Source organism: Mirounga angustirostris, unplaced genomic scaffold (assembly GCF_029215605.1).
Source record: "Mirounga angustirostris isolate CCGP_5_RB_7025 unplaced genomic scaffold, mMirAng1.0.hap1 SCAF_6, whole genome shotgun sequence".
In the NCBI taxonomy this organism is placed as follows: Eukaryota; Metazoa; Chordata; class Mammalia; order Carnivora; family Phocidae; genus Mirounga; species Mirounga angustirostris.
In genome coordinates, this window is record NW_026991714.1 from 42,821,030 (window position 1) to 42,839,749 (window position 18,720).

The window sequence follows — 18,720 nt, forward strand, 5'->3', positions numbered from 1 at the left end:
CTGTGGGTTTTTCATAGATGGCTTTTATGATATTAAGGTATGTACCCACTATCCCTATACTCTGAAGAGTTTTGATCAAGAAAGGATGCTGTACTTTGTCAAATGCTTTTTCTGCATCTACTGAGAGGATCATATGGTTCTTGTTCTTTCTTTTATGAATGTATTTTATCACACTGATTGATTTGTGGATGTTGAACCAACCTTGCAGCCCAGGGATAAATCCCACTTGGTCGTGGTGAAAAATCCTTTTAATGTACTGTTGTATCCTACTGGCTAGTATTTTGGTGAGTATTTTTGCATCCATGTTCATCAAGGATATTGGTCTGTAATTCTCCTTTTTGAGGGGGTCTTTGTCTGGTTTGGGGATCAAGGTAATGCTGGCCTCATAAGATGAGTTTGAAAGTTTTCTTTCCATTTCTATTTTTTGGAACAGTTTCAGAAGAACAGGTATTAATTCTTCTTTAAATGTTTGGTAGAATTCCCCTGGGAAGCCATCTGGCCCTGGGCTTTTGTTTGTTGGGAGATTTTTGGTTACTGCTTCAATTTCCTTAGTGGTTATAGGTCTGTTCAGGTTTTCTATTTCTTCCTGGTTCAGTTTTGGTAGTTGATACATCTCTAGGGATGCATCCATTTCTTCTAGATTATCTAATTTGCTGGCATATAGTTGCTCATAATATGTTCTTATAATTGTATTTCTTTGGTGTTGGTTGTGATCTCTCCTCTTTCATTCATGATTTTGTTGATTTGGGTCATTTCTCTTTTCTTTTTGATAAGTCTGGCCAGGGGTTTATCAATCTTGTTAATTCTTTCAAAGAACCATCTCCTAGTTTCATTGATCTGTTCTACTGTTCTTTTGGTTTCTATTTCATTGATTTCTGCTCTGATCTTTATTATTTCTCTTCTCCTGCTGGGTTTAGGCTTTATTTGCTGTTCTTTCTCCAGCTCCTTTAGATGTAGGGTTAGGTTGTGTATTTGAGACCTTTCTTGTTCCTTGAGAAAGGCTTGTATGGCTATATACATTCCTCTTAGGACTGCCTTTGCTGTATCTCAAAGATTTTGAACAGTTGTGTTTTCATTTTCATTTGTTTCCATGAATTTTTTAACTCTTCTTTAATTTCCTGGTTGACCCATTCATTCTTTAGTAGGATGTTCTTTATCCTCCATGTATTTGAGTTCTTTCTGACTTTCCTCTTGTGATTGAGTTCTAGTTTCAAAGCATTGTGGTCTGAAAATATATGGGGAATGATCCCAATCTTTTGGTAGTGGTTGAGGCCTGATTTGTGACCTAGGATATGATCTATTCTGGAGAATGTTCCATGGGTACTAGAGAAGAATGTGTATTCTGTTGCTTTGGGATGGAATGTTCTGAATATATCTGTGAAGTCCATTTGGTCCAGTGTGTCATTTAAAGTCTTTATTTCTTGTTGATCTTTTGCTTAGATGATCTGTCCATCTCAGTGAGGGGGGTGTTAAAGTCCCCCACTATTATTGTATTGTTGTCGATGTGTTTCTTTGCTTTTGTTATTAATTGGCTTATATAATTGGCTGCTCCCATGTTAGGGCATAGATATTTACAATTGTTAGATCTTCTTGTTGTAGAGACCGTTTAAGTAGGATATAGTGTCCTTCCTCATTGCTTATTACAGTCTTTGGTTTAAAATCTAATTTGTCTGATATAAGGATTGCCACCCCAGCTTTCTTTTGGTGTCCATTAGCATGGTAAATGTTTTTCCACCCCTTCACTTTCAATTTGAGGGTGTCTTTGGGTCTAAAATTAGTCTCTTGCATACAGCATACCGATGGGTCTTGTTTTTTTATCCAATATGATACCCTGTGTCTTTTGATTGGGGCATTTAGCCCCTTTACATTCAGGGTAACTATTGAAAGATATGAATTTAGTGCCATTATATTGCCTGTAAGGTGACTGTTACTGTGTATTGTCTGTGTTCCTTTCTGGTCTATGTTGCTTTTAGGCTCTCTCTTTGCTTAGAGGACCCCTTTCAATATTTCTTGTAGGGCTGGTTTCGTGTTTGCAAATTCCTTTAGTTTTTGTTTGTCCTGGAAGCTTTTTATCTCTCCTTCTATTTTCAGTGACAGCCTAGCTGGATATAGTATTCCTGGATGCATATTTTTCTCATTTAGTGCTCTGAATATATCACGCCAGTCCTTTCTGGCCTGCCAGGTCTCTGTGGATAGGTCTGTTGCCAATCTAATGTTTCTACCATTGTAGGTTACATATCTTTTCTCCCAAGCTGCTTTCAGGATTTTCTCTTTGTCTCTGAGACTCGTAAGTTTTACTATTAGATGTCGGGGTGTTGACCTATTTTTATTGATTTTAAGAAGGGTTCTCCATGCCTCCTGGATTTTGATGCCTGTTTCCTTCTCCAAATTAGGGAAATTCTCTGCTATAATTTGCTCCAATATACCTTCTGCCCCCCTCTCTCTTTCCTCTTCTTCTGGGATCCCAATTCTTCGAATGTTGTTTCATCTTATGGTATCACTTATCTTTTGAATTCTGACCTCATGATCCAGTAGTTGTTTATCTCTTTTTCTCAGCTTCTTTATTTTCCATCATTTGGTCTTCTAGGTCACTGATTTTCTCTTCTGCCCCATTTATCCTAGCAGTTAGAGCCTCCATTTTGGATTGCACCTCATTAATAGCCTTTTGATTTCGACTTGGTTAGATTTTAATTCTTTTATTTCTCCAGAAAGGGTTTCTCTAATAAATTCCATGCCTTTTTCAAGCCCAGCTAGTATCTTTAAAATCATCATTCTGAACTCTAGTTCCGACATCTTACTAATGTTGGTGTTGATTAGGTCCCTGGCAGTCAGTACTGCCTCTTGTTCTTTTTGTTGAGGTGATTTTTTCTGTCTTGTCATTTTGTCCAGAAGAGAATAGATGAATGAGAGAACAAAATGCTAACAAGGTAACAATGTCCCCAGAAAATATACACTAAACAAATCAGAAAAGACCTGAAACCGGGGGAAAATTTCGAAAGGGAAAGAAAAAAAAAAAAGATGATAAAAACAAAGAAAAACAAACAAACAAAAAAAAACCCAGAATATGATCAAATATGATCAGGCTGGTGCATAGATCAGTGCCACACACTAGATTCTGGGTGTATTTTGGTCTGTTAGAAGAAAGTGCCTTCCAAAATTTTAAAGAAAGAAAAACTTATATATATTACAAAAATAAGGGTTAATATGATGAAGGGATGGAATATGAGTGTAAAGATGAAAATTATAAAAGATTTTATAAAAGGAATTTATAAGATAAGTTGGCTGAAAAAAGAAGAGAGTTTAAAAAAAAAGGGAGAGAGTGTGATCAGGCAGGAGACTAGAACAAAGCCATACACTAGAGATTTAGGGTATATTTTGATCTGTTAGAAGCAACTGTATCTCAAAATTTTAAAAAGAGAACAACTTATATATATATATATACACCAAAAATAAGGGTAACTACTATGAAAGGATAGAATATGACTCTAAAAAATGAAAAATAAAAAATATTTTTTAAAAAAGGGATTAATAAGATGTTGGTTGAAAAGGGAAAAAGAAAAATTAAAAAAAAAAGACAGTTAAAAAAATTAACTTTGAAAGGCTAAAGAATTATGGGGAAAAAGCCATGAATTCTATGTGCAGTATTCCCCTAGCGCTGGAGTTCTGCCGTTCTCATTGATTGGTAAACTTGGTCTTGGCGGGCTGTTCTTGCTGATCTTCTGGGGGAGGGGCCTGTTGCCGTGGTTCCCAAATGTCTTTGCCAGAGGCGGAATTGCCCCGCCCTTGCTGGGTCTGGGCTAAGTAATCCAGTCAGGTTTGCTCTTGGGAGCTTTTGTTCCCTGCAAGCTTTCTGTACAGCTTTGGAGGCTGAAAGTGAAAATGGCGGCCTCCCAATCTCCACCCTGGAGGAGCCGAGAACTCAGGGCCCTGCTCCTCAGTGAGCCCCCAGAGAAAAGCAGTCAGTCACTCCCGTCTCCCCGGTCTCCGGCTGCACTCCGTGCTCACCTGGCCCGTGACTGAGCGTTTCTATCTCTGGCACCCGACTCGGTGTGGAGTCTCCAAACCCAGCAGATCCCTGCAGTACACTCCCACGCTGCTCCTCCCGGGGGGAGGAAGGGGAGTCTCCCCGGATCTGCCGCTTGTTGGGTCCCTGTTGGAGGAGCAGTGGCCCAACTGTGCTGAGGATCACAGTTTATGGCAACCCTGAGCTGAGAGCCCACGCCTCGGCTTTGTCTCTGTAGCCAGCTTCCCCGCTCTGATCCCTGGGAGCTCTGCCACACTCAGGCACCCCTCGGTCTTTCTGTGACCCCGAGGGTCCTGAGACCACACTGTCCCACGAGGGTTCCACCGCCCCGCTTAGCCACTGGAGCAACGTCCCTCAGCGGAGCCAACTTCTAAAAGTTACGACTTTGTGCTCCACGGCTCTATCACTTGCCAGAAGCGGCCGACGGAGGCCCCCTCCCCTGCTGTCTATCCTCCCAAATATCGCCTCGGATTCCCTTCTCCGCACGTCCTATGTTCCAGAAAGTGGTCACTTTCCTGTCCAGAGAGTTGCTGCTATTCTTTTCTTCGATATCCTGTTGAGTTCGTAGGTGTTCAGAATGGCTTGATCCCTATCCAGCTGAATTCCTGGGACCAGACGAAATCCAGGTCTCCTACTCCTCTGCCATCTTGCTCTGCCCTGTCAATCTGGCTTTTCTATTCTTTTATAGACACATCCTGAAGATCCCCAAGAAATCTCCCTTCACCTCCTCTTACTTCTTCCCATCTCCATGTGCCCCTACCCCCACATCAACATCTCTACTGGCCAATAAATGGATCTGTGATAATTGATTTTCAGGGACTGTGGTGGTTTTGTAGTGTGTTAACCTCACTAAGCTTAAGCCATATTTCCCAGAATGTCCTTCCTTATATGGCTCCAGGTTGAGTTGGCTACAAGAGAGATTTACATGAGAATCTGAATTAAATGAGATTCTGAAGCAACAACCTGAGCACACACTGAAGGTGTAGGGTGCCAGGTGCCACTGTAGGTCATGCATTCTGTTCCTGATCCGTTGGCTCATCTCCTTGGCATGGGCAGCAGCCAAGCCTATAGCTCCCTTCACTTAGAGTCAGGGTACCAGCTTCTTCTGCAGGTCACTTGCCATTGAAGTATGAGGTGGCAAGAGGCAGACACAGGCTCCATTTTGTTCTCATAGGTTTCAGTTTGTCCTTGCTCTTCCCTAACTTCCTGCAGTATTCTTCCTCCTGACCACTGCCACATTGACCTGAAATGACCTTGGGCCTTATTACATAGCAGCCTTCCATAGACTTCTTTGCTACAAATGTGTAAGGTCTAATAGCCATAAGAAATACATATTTCATATCACTTTGCTCCCAGGATTCATCCCTTACGGATACAAGGGATTAAGGTCAAATCCTTAAAATGCAGATACTGTTGAGTGAGTGACTCCTGTGAGTTGGTGTTGGCCATTTTATTTTAATGTGACTTAGCCCATCAGCTTCATTTATCTGTTACTCCACTAGTGTCTAAATGCATCTCAGAAGACAGATTCCTAGGTATTGGGTAATAGGCAGCTGAGTATAAAGCAGAGAGGATGGAAAATATAATAATGAAAATAAAGCAAAGAGGATGGTGGAGAAAAAAGGGTACAGGGAATGTGAGGCATGCCCTGGGCCCATACATGGTTTTGGATTTATTGCAGTAGATTCTGAAATAGGAGTTTTTTGGGGCATAGCAATTATGCTAAGGGGGAGGGAAGTTCATTATTCAGCATGAGCCCTGCTGACATCACAGTCTTCTGCATAATCATCAGTCCTCACAGTACAAAAAATGTCCTGGAGCAGAGAGGCAGCACCTTGTGCCAACAGCGCCCCTAGAGGGGAGGAGGAGAATTTACACCCAGGTTATAGCACTCTCTCTGAGCCCTTACTCCTATCCATCCAAGTACTTCTTCTCAAGTTCACTTAATTCCAAAAAAATTCAATCTCTCTCTGTCCTTGAGAATGACAATAATTCAGATTGCTTCTTACTATTGAGAGATTAGGTGGGGCTAAGATTTGAGAGGTGAAGGCAAGTTGGAAAAAAAGAAGCTTAATTCTGCTTTATGAAGGAATTTGCTTATTTTAAAATTTAGGTGTTTTTTTTTTTTCCTTTAGAGAGCATGTGAGCGGGGGTGGGGGAGTTGCATAGGGAGAGGGAAGAGAATCTTAGTATATGTGTTGCTGAAGCTGAAGCTGAAGCAAGCACGAGGGAAGAGAATCTTAAGCAGGCTCCATGCCTAGTGTGAAGACTGATGTGGGGCTTGATGTTAGGACCCTGAGTCAGATGCTTAAATGACTGAGCCACCCAGGCACCCCAGGTGTTTTTGTTTTTTTTTTTTTTCAATTAATGTATATCATTGTTGAAAAATCAGGTAAATATATAAGTAAAAAGAACAACATTAAAAATCGTATTTAATCCTGTAATCTGGAGGTGAGCATTGCCACCACTAGGGTATAGAAATGCAGTTTTAAGAAGACAGCATAAGGCAGTGAAAAATGCATCAACCAGAAGTCATAAATCTGAGTTCTAATTCCAGTTCTCCCTTCATTTGCTGAATGTCATACCTCGTATCTGGAAAAATTGAGCATTGAACTTAACTTTCTATTGAAGTGAAAATAAAAGAGCATGCATACTATTGCATAGAAGTGAGCATATTTATCTCCTGTTTCTTTTTTCCTTTTGGTGAAGTATCAAAATGCTTGGAGAGCACAGTAGAGCTCAATGCTCAGAGCAGGGAGATTCAAAAGGAAAATCTGAGTGACACTTCTGAAGTGAGTCAGGGAGGAGAGGACCCCAGGGATTCTCTTTGGTGGTTTTGGACTTGCTCTGGGAGAAGCAAAGGGTTCATCACTCCCCTAGGTAATAGTAGGGCTGGGCTGGGGAGTGCATGGTCTACAGGCCCCAGGGAGCTGCATTTAGTCACTTTTATTGTTGTTCCTCATACTTCAAGGCTGTGGTCCATATGAGGTGGGGGCAGCAGGGTTCATTCTAGCCCCCACACTCATCTCCGCTGTTGTTTCTGGCAGCTGTGAGCTGGTTGCCAGTGGTCAGGGGAGGAGGGAGATGAGCAGCACTGCACAACAGTAATGGGAGGTTGGAAGTGGCATGTATAAGGACGAGTAGCCTCACTTAAGGTCCCATCTGGGATGCTCAGGCCCCCCACCTTGGCCAGGCACCAGCACTACATGTTGCTCATTAAAACATGAACATCCTGATCTCAGGCTTTGAAGATAGGAATCACCCATCCCAAACCAGACACTGCCCACAAGTAGCCGAGAAGGAAGCCAAAGGTGGTGAATGATTAGCAGAACTGGCAGACAGCTCCAGAGTCTGTGGACAATGAGTGCCATTAGAAACTATTTGGACTACCTCTGCTCCATAGAAATCAAATATTACATGTAATTTTAAATTTTCTAATAGCACATTGAAAACATAAAATGGTGAAATTAATTTTAATGAGATATTATTTTTACCCAGTATATCCAAAATGTTACTTCAACATGTAATTAATATGAAAATCATAAATGATGTCAGATTCCTCATTTCATACTGTCGTCAAACTCCAGTGTATATTTTATACTTACAGTGCATCTCAATTGAGACAAGCCATATTACAAGCACTAAATACCAATATGTGGTTAGTGGCTACCATATTGGATTGTACAGATTTAGACAGTATGGAATGACATGTTGAGTAAATTTTAAAGTTTTAGTGAAAAGAACAGATCATGGAGATAAAAGTTTGGTCAAAAATGACATCTAGCAGGGCGCCTGGGTGGCTTAGTCAGTTAAGCATCTGCCTCCAGCTCAGGTCATGGTCTCTGGGTCCTGGGATGGAGTCCTGCTCAGCAGGGAACCTGCTTCTCTCTCTCTGCCCCTCCCCACCACTCGTTCTCTCTCTCTCTCTCAAATAAATAAAAAAAAATTTTTTAATGGCATCTAGAGAACTACACTATAAACTTCTTAATAGCTGTGAGGTTTTAGTATGATGCTTTCCAAAAGCATTTTTTAATTTATTCCCTTTCTGTTTAGAAGGGATATCCTCATCATCATCAACAAAAAATGATTGCAACTCACCTTGCTGCAAGGCAGAAATACACCACAGGAAGAAAGAAAGCCAGAGGCTGGGAACTCAAGCAGAACCACACAGGAAGTGTGGCCCTGGAAATATGCACAAGGTCAGAGATAGCCCATCTGTTCATGGGCCAAACTTTCATCTTATTTCAAGTAAGAGTTACTAAGCCTTGGGGTTTGTCATTGACTTACCAAAACAAGGCTCACAGAAGATGGAAAACAACATTCTAATTTCTTAGTTTGAAAGGATATATGTACTTTATTTCTCTTGGCACACCAGCCCATAATTTTCCTCTGAATTTTTCTAAAATGTGAGCTTTATACCTCATTGCCTAATTATGACTTAGGTTTCACAGTTTATATAACTGATTCCAGGTACTTTTCAACGATCACATTTCAATAGCTGCAAATTTCTTTTTCTTCTGGAAACTTTTGGCAAGGTGGAAGTATATACTCACTTTACCTCTGCTACACCTATTTCTTCCTTTATGACTATGCGACTAACTCATACGCATGGCTGAGGACAGAACTCAAGGACCCTGAGTCTGTTTTTCCATAGAACATTTCTCTTCTAAACCAAGTATGCATGCCCAAATTAGGAGTTAACCTTTGCTCTCTCTTGTTCAGAATTCTTAATTCTGTAATTTGGGAATTCCATGGTAAATTTTAAAATTCTCTGTGAGAGATACAGCTATCTCACCACTGAATACTCTTGCTCCCCTCCCACAATGTAGGGTGTTTCTGGGACCACACTTCCCAGCCACTCAGTGACTGAGTTTGGGCCAGTGGATTGTGTGTGGAAGTGATGTACACCACTTCAAGACAGGGCCTCTAGAAACTTCCTTCACTTCTTCACCCTTTATTTTTCCATATCTACTGGCTGATTACAGAGGACTGTGAGACACTAGAGAAGGACAAAGTCACAAGATGGGAGGAGTCATATCTGAAAGACCAGGTAGAAGGCTTATAAGCTTGGGAGAAATAACCTTCTTTTGTGTTAAGCCAATAAGATTTAAGGATTTATCTATTTTAAATCAGTTAGTTAGTATACATTGTCTGCCAAGCCTCCAAGAGGCCCCTGGAAGCTCTTGTAAATTCAACACTTGGCTGTCAACTTTGATGTGACAAACTACCTGAAGGGTTATGTTGATTTCTCCCAACCAGTTCTCTCCTCTGCCTTCGGTATCTCAAAGTCTAGAATTATTCTCATGTGCCCTGTCCATGCCACTGTTTCTGAAGCCCAGGAAATTAAGTTCACAAAGGCTGCCTTATGATTATAGACAGAGAGCAAAAGAACTTGATAGCCCTGAAGCTTCTCATTCTCATTAGGATCCCTGCTTCATTTTGGTTACAATCTTTCAGCAATGGGCCACACATCTTAATGAGATACAGTGTTTCTAATCACTGACCAATGCTGGATACACCTTCACCCAAAACTAATACCAGCTATATTAGTTTTCTGTTGCTGCATAACACATTCACATAAATTTAGGAATTCAGGCGAGGCATTGATTATCTCACAGTTTCCATGGATCAGGAATCCAATATGGGTTTGCTGAGACCTCTGCTGGGAATCTCACCAAGCTGAAATCAAGGTGTTGGCTGGGGCTATGATTCTGATCTGAGGCTCAGTGTCCTCTTGCAAGCTCACTGACTATTGGCAAAATTCAGCTCCTTGCTCCTTATTATAAGTTGGCCTGTAATTATGTACATCTTTGTATGTTTCTCCTTATTGTATTGCTAATCCCTGCATAGTACCTGGAAAATAGTAGCCGTTTAGGATTTTTTTAATAAATTAATTTAATCCTTTGGTTATCTTGATTGAATTTGGAAGATCCCCTTAATTTATTACCCACAGGTTTACAAATTAGTCTCTTTCATTGTATGTTCACATTTGTGAAATTCAGTTGTAGTTTTTCTATTGTCACTATTCTGAATATCTAAGGGTGAATTGTATTTAAGGATTCTGGCCTCCTATGCAATTGCTCCACTGGTGTTTCAGATAGGGTCCCAACAGGAAATAGAAGGCAACACAAATTGGTATAGTTCAAGGAGGGTTTCATAAAGGTACTTCTTATCCAGATGTCAGCAGGGTGGAAGGAGACCACAAGAGATAGCTGAGTAACAGTTGGGGCTGTTATTAACTCTAGTCCCGAAGGGACATGGAATAGGAGAAGTTCTGGTATATGCAAGGACAGTGTAGTGGGTTGAATAGTGGCCCCAAAAAGTCCTAACCCCTAGAACCTGTGAATATAACCTTATTTGACAAAAGGGTCTTTGTAGATATAATTAAGTGAAGGATCTTGAGATGAAATCACCTTGGTTTTAGGGTAGGCTCTAAATCCAATGACAGGTAACCTTATGAGAAAGTCTGAGGAAGATCTGAGACACAGAAGCACACAGAAGAGAAGCTAATGTGAAGATGGAAGCAAAGATTGGAGTGATGTATCTACAAGCCAAGGAACGCCAAAGACTGCCAGCAGTCATCAGAAGCTAGGGGAGAAATATGGGACAGATTCTCCCTGAGAGCTTCTAGAAGGAATCAATACCTTGATTTTGGACTTCTGGCATCCAGAACTGTGAGAGAGTAGATTTCTGTTTTAAAGCCACTAAGTTTGTGGTAATTTGTTATGGTAACCTGGGAAACTGATACTAATGGTGTCATGGGGTCAGGGTACTGCCAGGCTTAGGTTACCCCAGAAGCAGAAGCTAAAAGCATAAAAACTCTAATCTGACTCTCTTATCCATCCTCCTCCTCCTGGGGTTCATCACTGGCCAAATGTTGCTTGAAGCCAGAGGATAAGGAGCTCAGTGGTGTGCTACAGACCAGGGCAGTCTCCTGGAAGAGAGAACAGGATGGAGGTGAAAGGTGAATTTGGAGGGGCAAACTGGAGATATACAGCACATCTCTTTTTAGGTTTAAGGTAGGGTAACCATAAATCCCAGTGTGTCTGTACAGGTTGGTTTTTACCTGTTGTCCCAGTGCAAATATTAATTTTGCCTTTTCTTTCTCAAGTATCCAGGTTTGAATGATAAATTATATATGGTCATATTAGTTATAGGTTAAAATCCAATCGGATTAGTATTCAAATGGATAGAGTGTTTTCTGTAGGATATGTTAAGTGAAGTGAGTCACCACACCATCAGGACACCATCTCTCCTGATTGCTCCGTGGTCCTGACCATTCTTGGCAGGTGTAAGGAGAAAAATTAAGACCTTCTGAGGTTAACAAGAACATACCTGTCTCCAAAATCTGGATCATACACTCCATATTTTTTGGAGTTAGCTTTTTTCACTTCATCTTGGAGATCTTGATGTCAGGACATACAGATCTCTCTATTCTTTTTAATTCCTATATAGTGCTCCATAAATTATTTAACAATTTCCCTACCGGTGAATATTTATTATTTAAAGTTCTTGACAGAAAAAAAATACTTCAGTGACTGTTCTTGTATATGCTGTTCATATAGATGTATATTTCCAGACGAGGTACTGTATCAGAATTCCTAGCTACAGACAGTAAGAATCTGTTCTGTCTAGTTTAAGAGGAGGAATTTATTTAAATAGATAAGTTAGTTCACAAAATGGGCTTAGGTTGCTGCTTTTGGCACTAACCCCAGAACTACAGGGCAGACTAGTATAATGATGAACATGGGTTCCTATCTTAACCACTTCTCTTCCGTTCTCAGAAACGCCATGGACAGCCAATTTCCTTACATTGCTCACTTGTGAGTTGAAGTCTTAAGTCACATGCCTGTACCCTAGCTAGCTACAAGGGAGGCTAGGGATTAGAAATAAAAATCTACCAAAAAGGCAGGCCTGATAATGCGGAAATTGTCCAAAATGTTGGGAGGCTCTTGCAAAGATGGTATTAGGCTTATATGACAGATGTTCACTGCAGACAGCAAGAAGTGGAATTGTTTGCTTGAAGGATATGTACACTTTAAATTCTGGCACACTCTGCCAAACTGACTTCAAGGAAACATAGACAGTGTATGATAATTCCCTACATCCCTTTCCCTACATCTTTTCCAGCAATGGATAGTATTATTTCTTTAATACTTTTGACTTTTTTTTTTTTTGACAACCTGACAGTGAAAAACAAGATCCTACTTTTTAAAAATCTACTTTTTCTTAAAATTGGTTAGATTAACAATTTTTAAAAAATGTTTGTTAGCCATTTGTTCTGAGACATAGTCATTTCTATCTTCGCCCATTTTTTTTTAATATTAGGTTGCTCTTTTGTCTTTTTGTTTTGTTTTGTTTTTAAGATTTTATTTATTTATTTGACAGAGAGATAGAGAGAGAGCACAAGCAGGGGGAGCAGCAGAGGGAGAGGGAGAAGCAGGCTTCCCACCGAACCGGGAGCCCGATGTGGAGCTCGATCCCAGGACCCTGGGATCATGATCTGAGCCAAAGACAGACGCTTAACTGACTGAGCCACCCAGGTGCCCCTGCTCTTTTGTTCGTTAATGTTTGAACACCTCTATATATTCTGGGCATTGGATTATTATATGTTGAAAATATTCTTCACAGTGTCCCTTTTATCTCTTTCTCTTATGTCTTTTAGTTATAGGAAATCTAAATAAAATGGGTAATATTTTCAGAGATTTTCTCAAGAAAAATGTTCATGTCTTTCATTATAAAATATCTTTCAATCCCTTCAAAATATATAGTCTTGTTGCTCATGTTTAACTTTTCAGTCTATTTATAATTCTTTGTGTGTGTGTGTTGTATGAGGTAAAACTTAAGCTATTGTTTGTTTGTTTGTTTTGTTTTTCCAAGTGGAGAGCTAATTATTCCTTGCATTATTTGAAGAGACCATTTCTAACATGTATTTAATTCTCCCACTACATATTTCTGTTTCTGGAGTCTCTGTTTCATTACACTATGTTGATGAGACTCTATGATGATACTCACTCCTACACCACAGTTATAATTATTGAATACTTATAATGTATTATAAAAGTTGACAAAGCAATTTATTCCTCATTTTTTTTTCTTCTAGGAAAAAAAAAAAGACCTAGGCTCTTCTCTATGTTTCTTTCCCAGATGCATTTTAGAGTAGGTTTGTTGAATTCTATTAACTCACGTGGAGAATTTTTTGACTGGAAGTACATTTAATTTAAATATGTTTCTGTAAACTCAGGTATGTTACCTGGAAGATATGTTTTATGGTGTATTATGTTAGGAGAAATTCACTTATTATTAGAGATTTCCTTAGCAGTTTAGAACTGGGGCACAAATAAATTGTTAAGAACGATGAGGTGTTTTCTGTATTTCTTCATCATTTACCATAAGTATATTAAAAAATGGCAATAAAAAAATTGGAAGCACCCCCCCCCCAAAAAAATGGGAAAGCACTCAGGAATTAGGTGTAACAGGAGAAACAAGAAGGATTAGAAATACTCAAAGAAACATGTTGTCTCGGGCTCTGCTCTGACCTGTACCCGGAAATGTAAGCCCCAGCCAGAAGTGCAGGGTACCATCAGCCTCTCCATACCCCAAGGAGCCAAGGGGGTGAGATAAATAAACCCTTTAGGAGGAAGGGGTATAATTGCACTGTTCTACTGATGCACACTGGGTCTCCTTGCTGCCTACTTTCTCCCCATTTCCTTGTCTGGATCAGTCAACAGAAGAAGGGACTTGACTTTCAGACCTACCAGCTTAAGTCTCTGTCCTGCTTCTGACCAGCCATGAATCCTTGAACAAATTAGTCTGTCGGAGTCTTAGTTGTAGAAACTTCTGGAAAGCCAACAGGAGGTACCCTATGCAAATATACTAAGCAATAATATACAGAGAAACTATTTCAAATAGGTCAGTGGGGTTTTTTTACACACAGACCAGGAAGAGAGTGGACCCACCATTCAGATGATTTGAACTTTAGACTATAGAGGCCTCTCTGAGAGTTCATGGGGCAGTCAAACATTATATTTAGCAGAGACAGGAAAGGGAGGCTCTGGAAGCAAGTGAAACTTTATGAGCATCAGTCATGTAGAGGACAATGTTATATCCTGGAATATGCAAAGCAAATCAGGTAACTAGGATATGATAGATTCTCCACTCTTAAGGAGCTTGCCTTTCAGTGAGGCAAAACTTGCCCATGAGAAACAGGACACAGCTGAATATATCAGCACCATGGGCAAAATAACAGAGCAGAATTAGATAAGTTCTGGAGTTTCAGATCAAAGGACCATAAAAAATTTTTCTAGAGAAGGAATTCTTTGTGGTAGCAGTGCAAGGAGATTTAATGCTGAATATAAAATAACTCTGTGTACTAAATATGTGACTGGCACTGGCTTTTTCTAAATCATACACCATACATATTATTTGGCAAAGACACAAGTGTAGCATATAGTAAATTAGAATCTAGTAGATTGCTGGTGGGACTTCTGGTAAACAGTAGCTCATAAGTACCTTGCTTTGGCTAGATTAGAAGTCAGGGATAAGATATGTGATGGCATTTAATGAAAATTTGGCTTATGGAAACTTGAAAAATTGTGATATGAAAGTACTGACTCTCACATGTATGTACAAAATTTGAAATGATATGAATCTATCCAAGTAAAAAGGTATACATGAGATTCTTATCACTTCAGCCAGGTGGGATAAGTGAATTGTACCGCATCTGTTTCCACATGATGTTGTCACTTTAGTTGGAAAATAGAAATACCCAACATAGCAGTTTTGATTTGTGAGGAGTCTTTATTCCTTGAGTAAAACCTGGAGAAGTAGCTGGTGATGGCATGACTACTGGACTCTGCTCTCCTCCCTTTGAAAGCCTCCCTTATATTACATCCTCTGTCTGCCATGGCTTTTCTTGCACACTCACCTACCCCCCTGGTGCTCTCCCCACCCCACCCCCAATCCCATCAGCATCCCTTTCTCAGGCTCCTCTCTCCTCATCTCCTCAGCAATTAGACATTCAAGGGCAGGAGATGTACCAGCAGATGGAGACCAACTGCACTCCTTCATGGCCATTACCTTCACTGGGGACCAAAAAGGGTACAGTGCACATGTCTGAGAGAACCTGCGAGGAGGAAGATGGGTGGACAATGTGCCAAGCATTCTAGGCTGTCTCAGGAAGGGTTTTTGGAAAGGAGAAGAGCCTGATCATCTTTCTCTGATGGATCCACTTCCTGCAGCAATTTGTAGAGGGATCCTACAGTGCTCTTGTGATATGGAGCTTCTTTGGATCCCATCAGCTTCAAGCTGGTACCGTAACAATGATGCCAAAGGGAAGAGATGCCATAGATTCCCAGCAGACACAAAGCATTGATCATCACATGCCAACAGAAGAAGGTGGTGATGAACATGAGGTCGCTGATGTCATCATCCTGCCATGGGTAGCCAGTGACTGGCTTGTACAGAATAAAGCCTGCCTGTATCAGCCAGGAGCCCATCATCAGAAACAGAAAAGTCTCAATCAGCAAGAGGTGAAATGTGTCAGGAGTCCACAGCTCTATAGTCAACACCAGCATCAGTAGGAACACCACCAAGATGAGCAGACGGTGTGTCTGAAGCTCTATCCCTGTTGAGTCCTGGACATGTGACATCAACAACAGCAGGAGCACATAGAAGGTCAGGGCCAGGGTACCTTTTTCTAGAAGCACACACCTCTGAGGCAGCAAGTTCTTGCTCATGACATCGACACAGCCACTGAGGGTGAGGAGGATGAACATGGTGAGGTGCTGCCACTCTTTGGGGTACAGAAATCTTAGTGCATTCTTCGTATCCATGAGTATCATCACATCAAGACAGAAGACCACATAAACCATTAAGATGGAACCAGTCACTATTTTCAGCAAACCTCTATAGGATATTTTCCACAGCCTGGCCCATATTCCTTTATTCCTGGGGGAGCACGAAGGATAGAGGAGTGAGTCATTGACTATCATGGCCTTAAAGACCACTGTGGCCTGATACAGTCCATAAGAGAAAAGATACAGCCCTGGGCATAAATGACCTATGAACTTCCCCATGAAATTACAGATCTGTCTTACTACAGAGTGAGGACCAAAACTCAGGACCTCTCTGCTCTCTTCTCCGTTGAGGGCCCTTCAAGTTTCAGACTGCATATTCAGAGCTAACTTCTACCTACTTTTATCATCTCCTTCTGCCCACTGTTCCCAGAGAGAATGCAAAGTTCCGGACAGGAGCCTATACTTTTGGTGATATGAGTCTCATTGTTCCATTCCATTCTAGTACACTGGGAACAAACTGACTTCTGCCAAAAAAAGGAAGATGAATATTTCCTAGTATGCACCTGTGAGAATGTATGCTCTCATGAGCTCTGTGTTTGGAGTTTTGAGATGCTTCTGGTCAAACTGTCTCTCTCTCTCCCATGGCCTGCTTTCTTCTGTTCCTGTCTAGTGCTTAGAGGAGCAGTAGAGAGGTACATGAACTGGAGATTACCCAGAAAAGGCCTGGGCTACTCACAAATATTTGTGCATCTTTTAAGAACCCATACTCACATCTTTGGCCATATATTGAAAGCAATTATATTCTTTCCAGACATGGAAAGTTATAAACTTTTGGGGATGTGCTCATGTATACACACACTGAGCATCTACCTGGCCTCTGTATTTTTCTATAACAGATTTGGGGGGACCACCAAGAAAGCCCCTCACCTGCCCCCAAATCTCTTTCTAGTGGATAGTAGATAAACTTGAAAACCCACTTTTTGAGATCAATTTTGGGATGTTAAGGTGTGATTTGTTGTTAAAAAGTAGATATGTTTAGACAAGTAGATTCAACGAGCTACTTATATTTAATGTGAATGAGCTCATAAACTTTATTTTCTAATTATCATTTACTATGTCTAATACATATAGGTAGAAAAAGTCCTAAGCAGTAGATGACAGCCAGTTACATCTAAGGCAATGCATCCAGGACAAGAGTCTTCATTTAGAGGGAATCGTAGAGAACAAGGTATAGGGAATGTGAGGCAGGCCCTTGGCAGAAGTGGTTCTGGGTTTATTGCAGGAGGTACATGGAATAGGAGTTACTCTGACAGTGTTAAGTGTGGGGAGGAGGAGGAAGTTCATCACTCAACATGAAGGTTGCTGACATCACAGTCTTCTGCATAATGATTTGTCCTTAGGGTAGAGCAATGCTGTGGGGCAGAGAGGCAGCACCTGTATGAGGATAGCACCCCCAGTGGGAGGAGGGGTATTTACACCTAGGTCACAGCACTGATTCTGAGCCCTCACCACCTATCTCCCTTTCCTACACCCACTTAATCTCAGGGGGGAAAAATCCAATCTGTCCATGCTCTTGGGGATGAAGGCCATTTCTTGATAGTGGGAGAGTGAGGATTTGGATGTAAAAGTGCTGTATAAGAGAGAGCTGAAGATTGCTTTACAGAGGGACTTGACTTCCTTATTCCATTTTAATTTCAACTTTCCTTTCTTACACAAGCATGGCATACATTGGCCAGCAATTCACTATATTCATTTCCTTTTCTTCCTTTGTGCATTGATAAACTACATTTCCTACCCTGCCTTGCAGTTAGAATTAGCCTTGCAACTGAGTTCTAGCCAATGAGGTATAAATGGAAATGATACAGATTACTTCCTGGTCTCGCCCATAAAATCCTCCCTCACATACTCTTCCATGTTATTTTCCTTTCTCTGGCTTTATACAAAATATCACAGCTTACTATATATTGTTGAGGATGGAGGAGCCCTAGGATGGAAGGAACAGGTTTCCTGGATTACTCCTCCTAGGAAACTATACATTGTTCAGGAACACTAATTTTGGACTATAAATAAACAAGGAATGAACTGTTTTTCTTGAGCAATGGAAATTTTCACATCTGTTTGCTATTGTAGCTGGAATACCCAAGCAAATGCAAAACTAACACATAGCCTTTATAGAAAAAATTTAGAAAAATCCATAAGCAAAATGAGAGAAAAATAAACACCTGCAGTTCCAAACTTGATGATAACCATTGTTAACATTTTGCTGTAAAATCCCAGCTTTGGGGGGAAAAAAATGACTGGAAATTGAGAGACCAGGATTCCAATCACAGTTTCCCCCTAATTGGCTTCTGGCTTCTCTATTAAAGAAAAGAAAAACTGTGACATCTGTGTTCTCTAAGATGAGAGGAGGGGATGGATGGGGAGGAGGAGGGAGGGAAACACTTGGGGGGTTTTGCATAGAAAGGAGTAATTTTGTCACCCCACAACTTTCCCTTTTTAGCAAGTGGTCAAAACACCCAGGAAACATCAAAGAGCTAAATGCTCAGGGTGAGGAGGTACAGAGGAAAGCCAAGAGTATGACATTGTGATAGAGTGGACTAGGGAGGAGAAATTTCTGGTACTCTCTGTGGTTCTTGCCTTGACCTGGGAAATTGTTGAGCTGCTCTGAGGGGAATTGGCTCTCAGTACAGCAAAACCCATTGCTCTACTAAGTATTTACCATCAGCAAAGAGCCAGTGTGTTTCTGAGTAGCCCATTCTAGGTAGGACAGGTGTCAGAAAAGACTATTTGGGGTCACTAGTAATGTTATCTCCAGCACCTCAGTGCTGTGAGTTTAATGGACATAGTAGACACTGAGCGACAAGCAGATACCATTCATCTCCCGACCACCACATTTAT

General features: G+C 40.8%; 2 protein-coding genes across 2 annotated transcripts in view; one reads left to right on the top strand and one right to left on the bottom strand.

Annotated features, from left to right (window-relative positions):
• Window positions 1-6,391: 6,391 nt before the first annotated feature.
• Window positions 6,392-18,720, top strand: part of RGSL1 (regulator of G protein signaling like 1) — a 134,843-nt gene continuing 122,514 nt past the window's right edge. The window contains exons 1-2 of the mRNA XM_064595523.1: window positions 6,392-6,416; window positions 8,134-8,223. Of these exons, the coding sequence (XP_064451593.1) occupies window positions 6,392-6,416; window positions 8,134-8,223 (115 nt within the window). The remainder of the gene's footprint in view (window positions 6,417-8,133; window positions 8,224-18,720) is intronic.
• LOC123845693 (transmembrane epididymal protein 1-like) lies at window positions 15,199-16,101 on the bottom strand. The gene has a single exon (XM_045876396.2). The coding sequence runs from the start codon at window positions 16,099-16,101 to the stop codon at window positions 15,199-15,201; it is 903 nt and encodes a 300-aa protein (XP_045732352.2).

Coding starts and splice junctions, on each gene's coding strand:
- LOC123845693 (XM_045876396.2), bottom strand. CDS start 16,101: ATGGGGAAGTTCATAGGTCATTTATGCCCAGGGCTGTATCTTTTCTCT.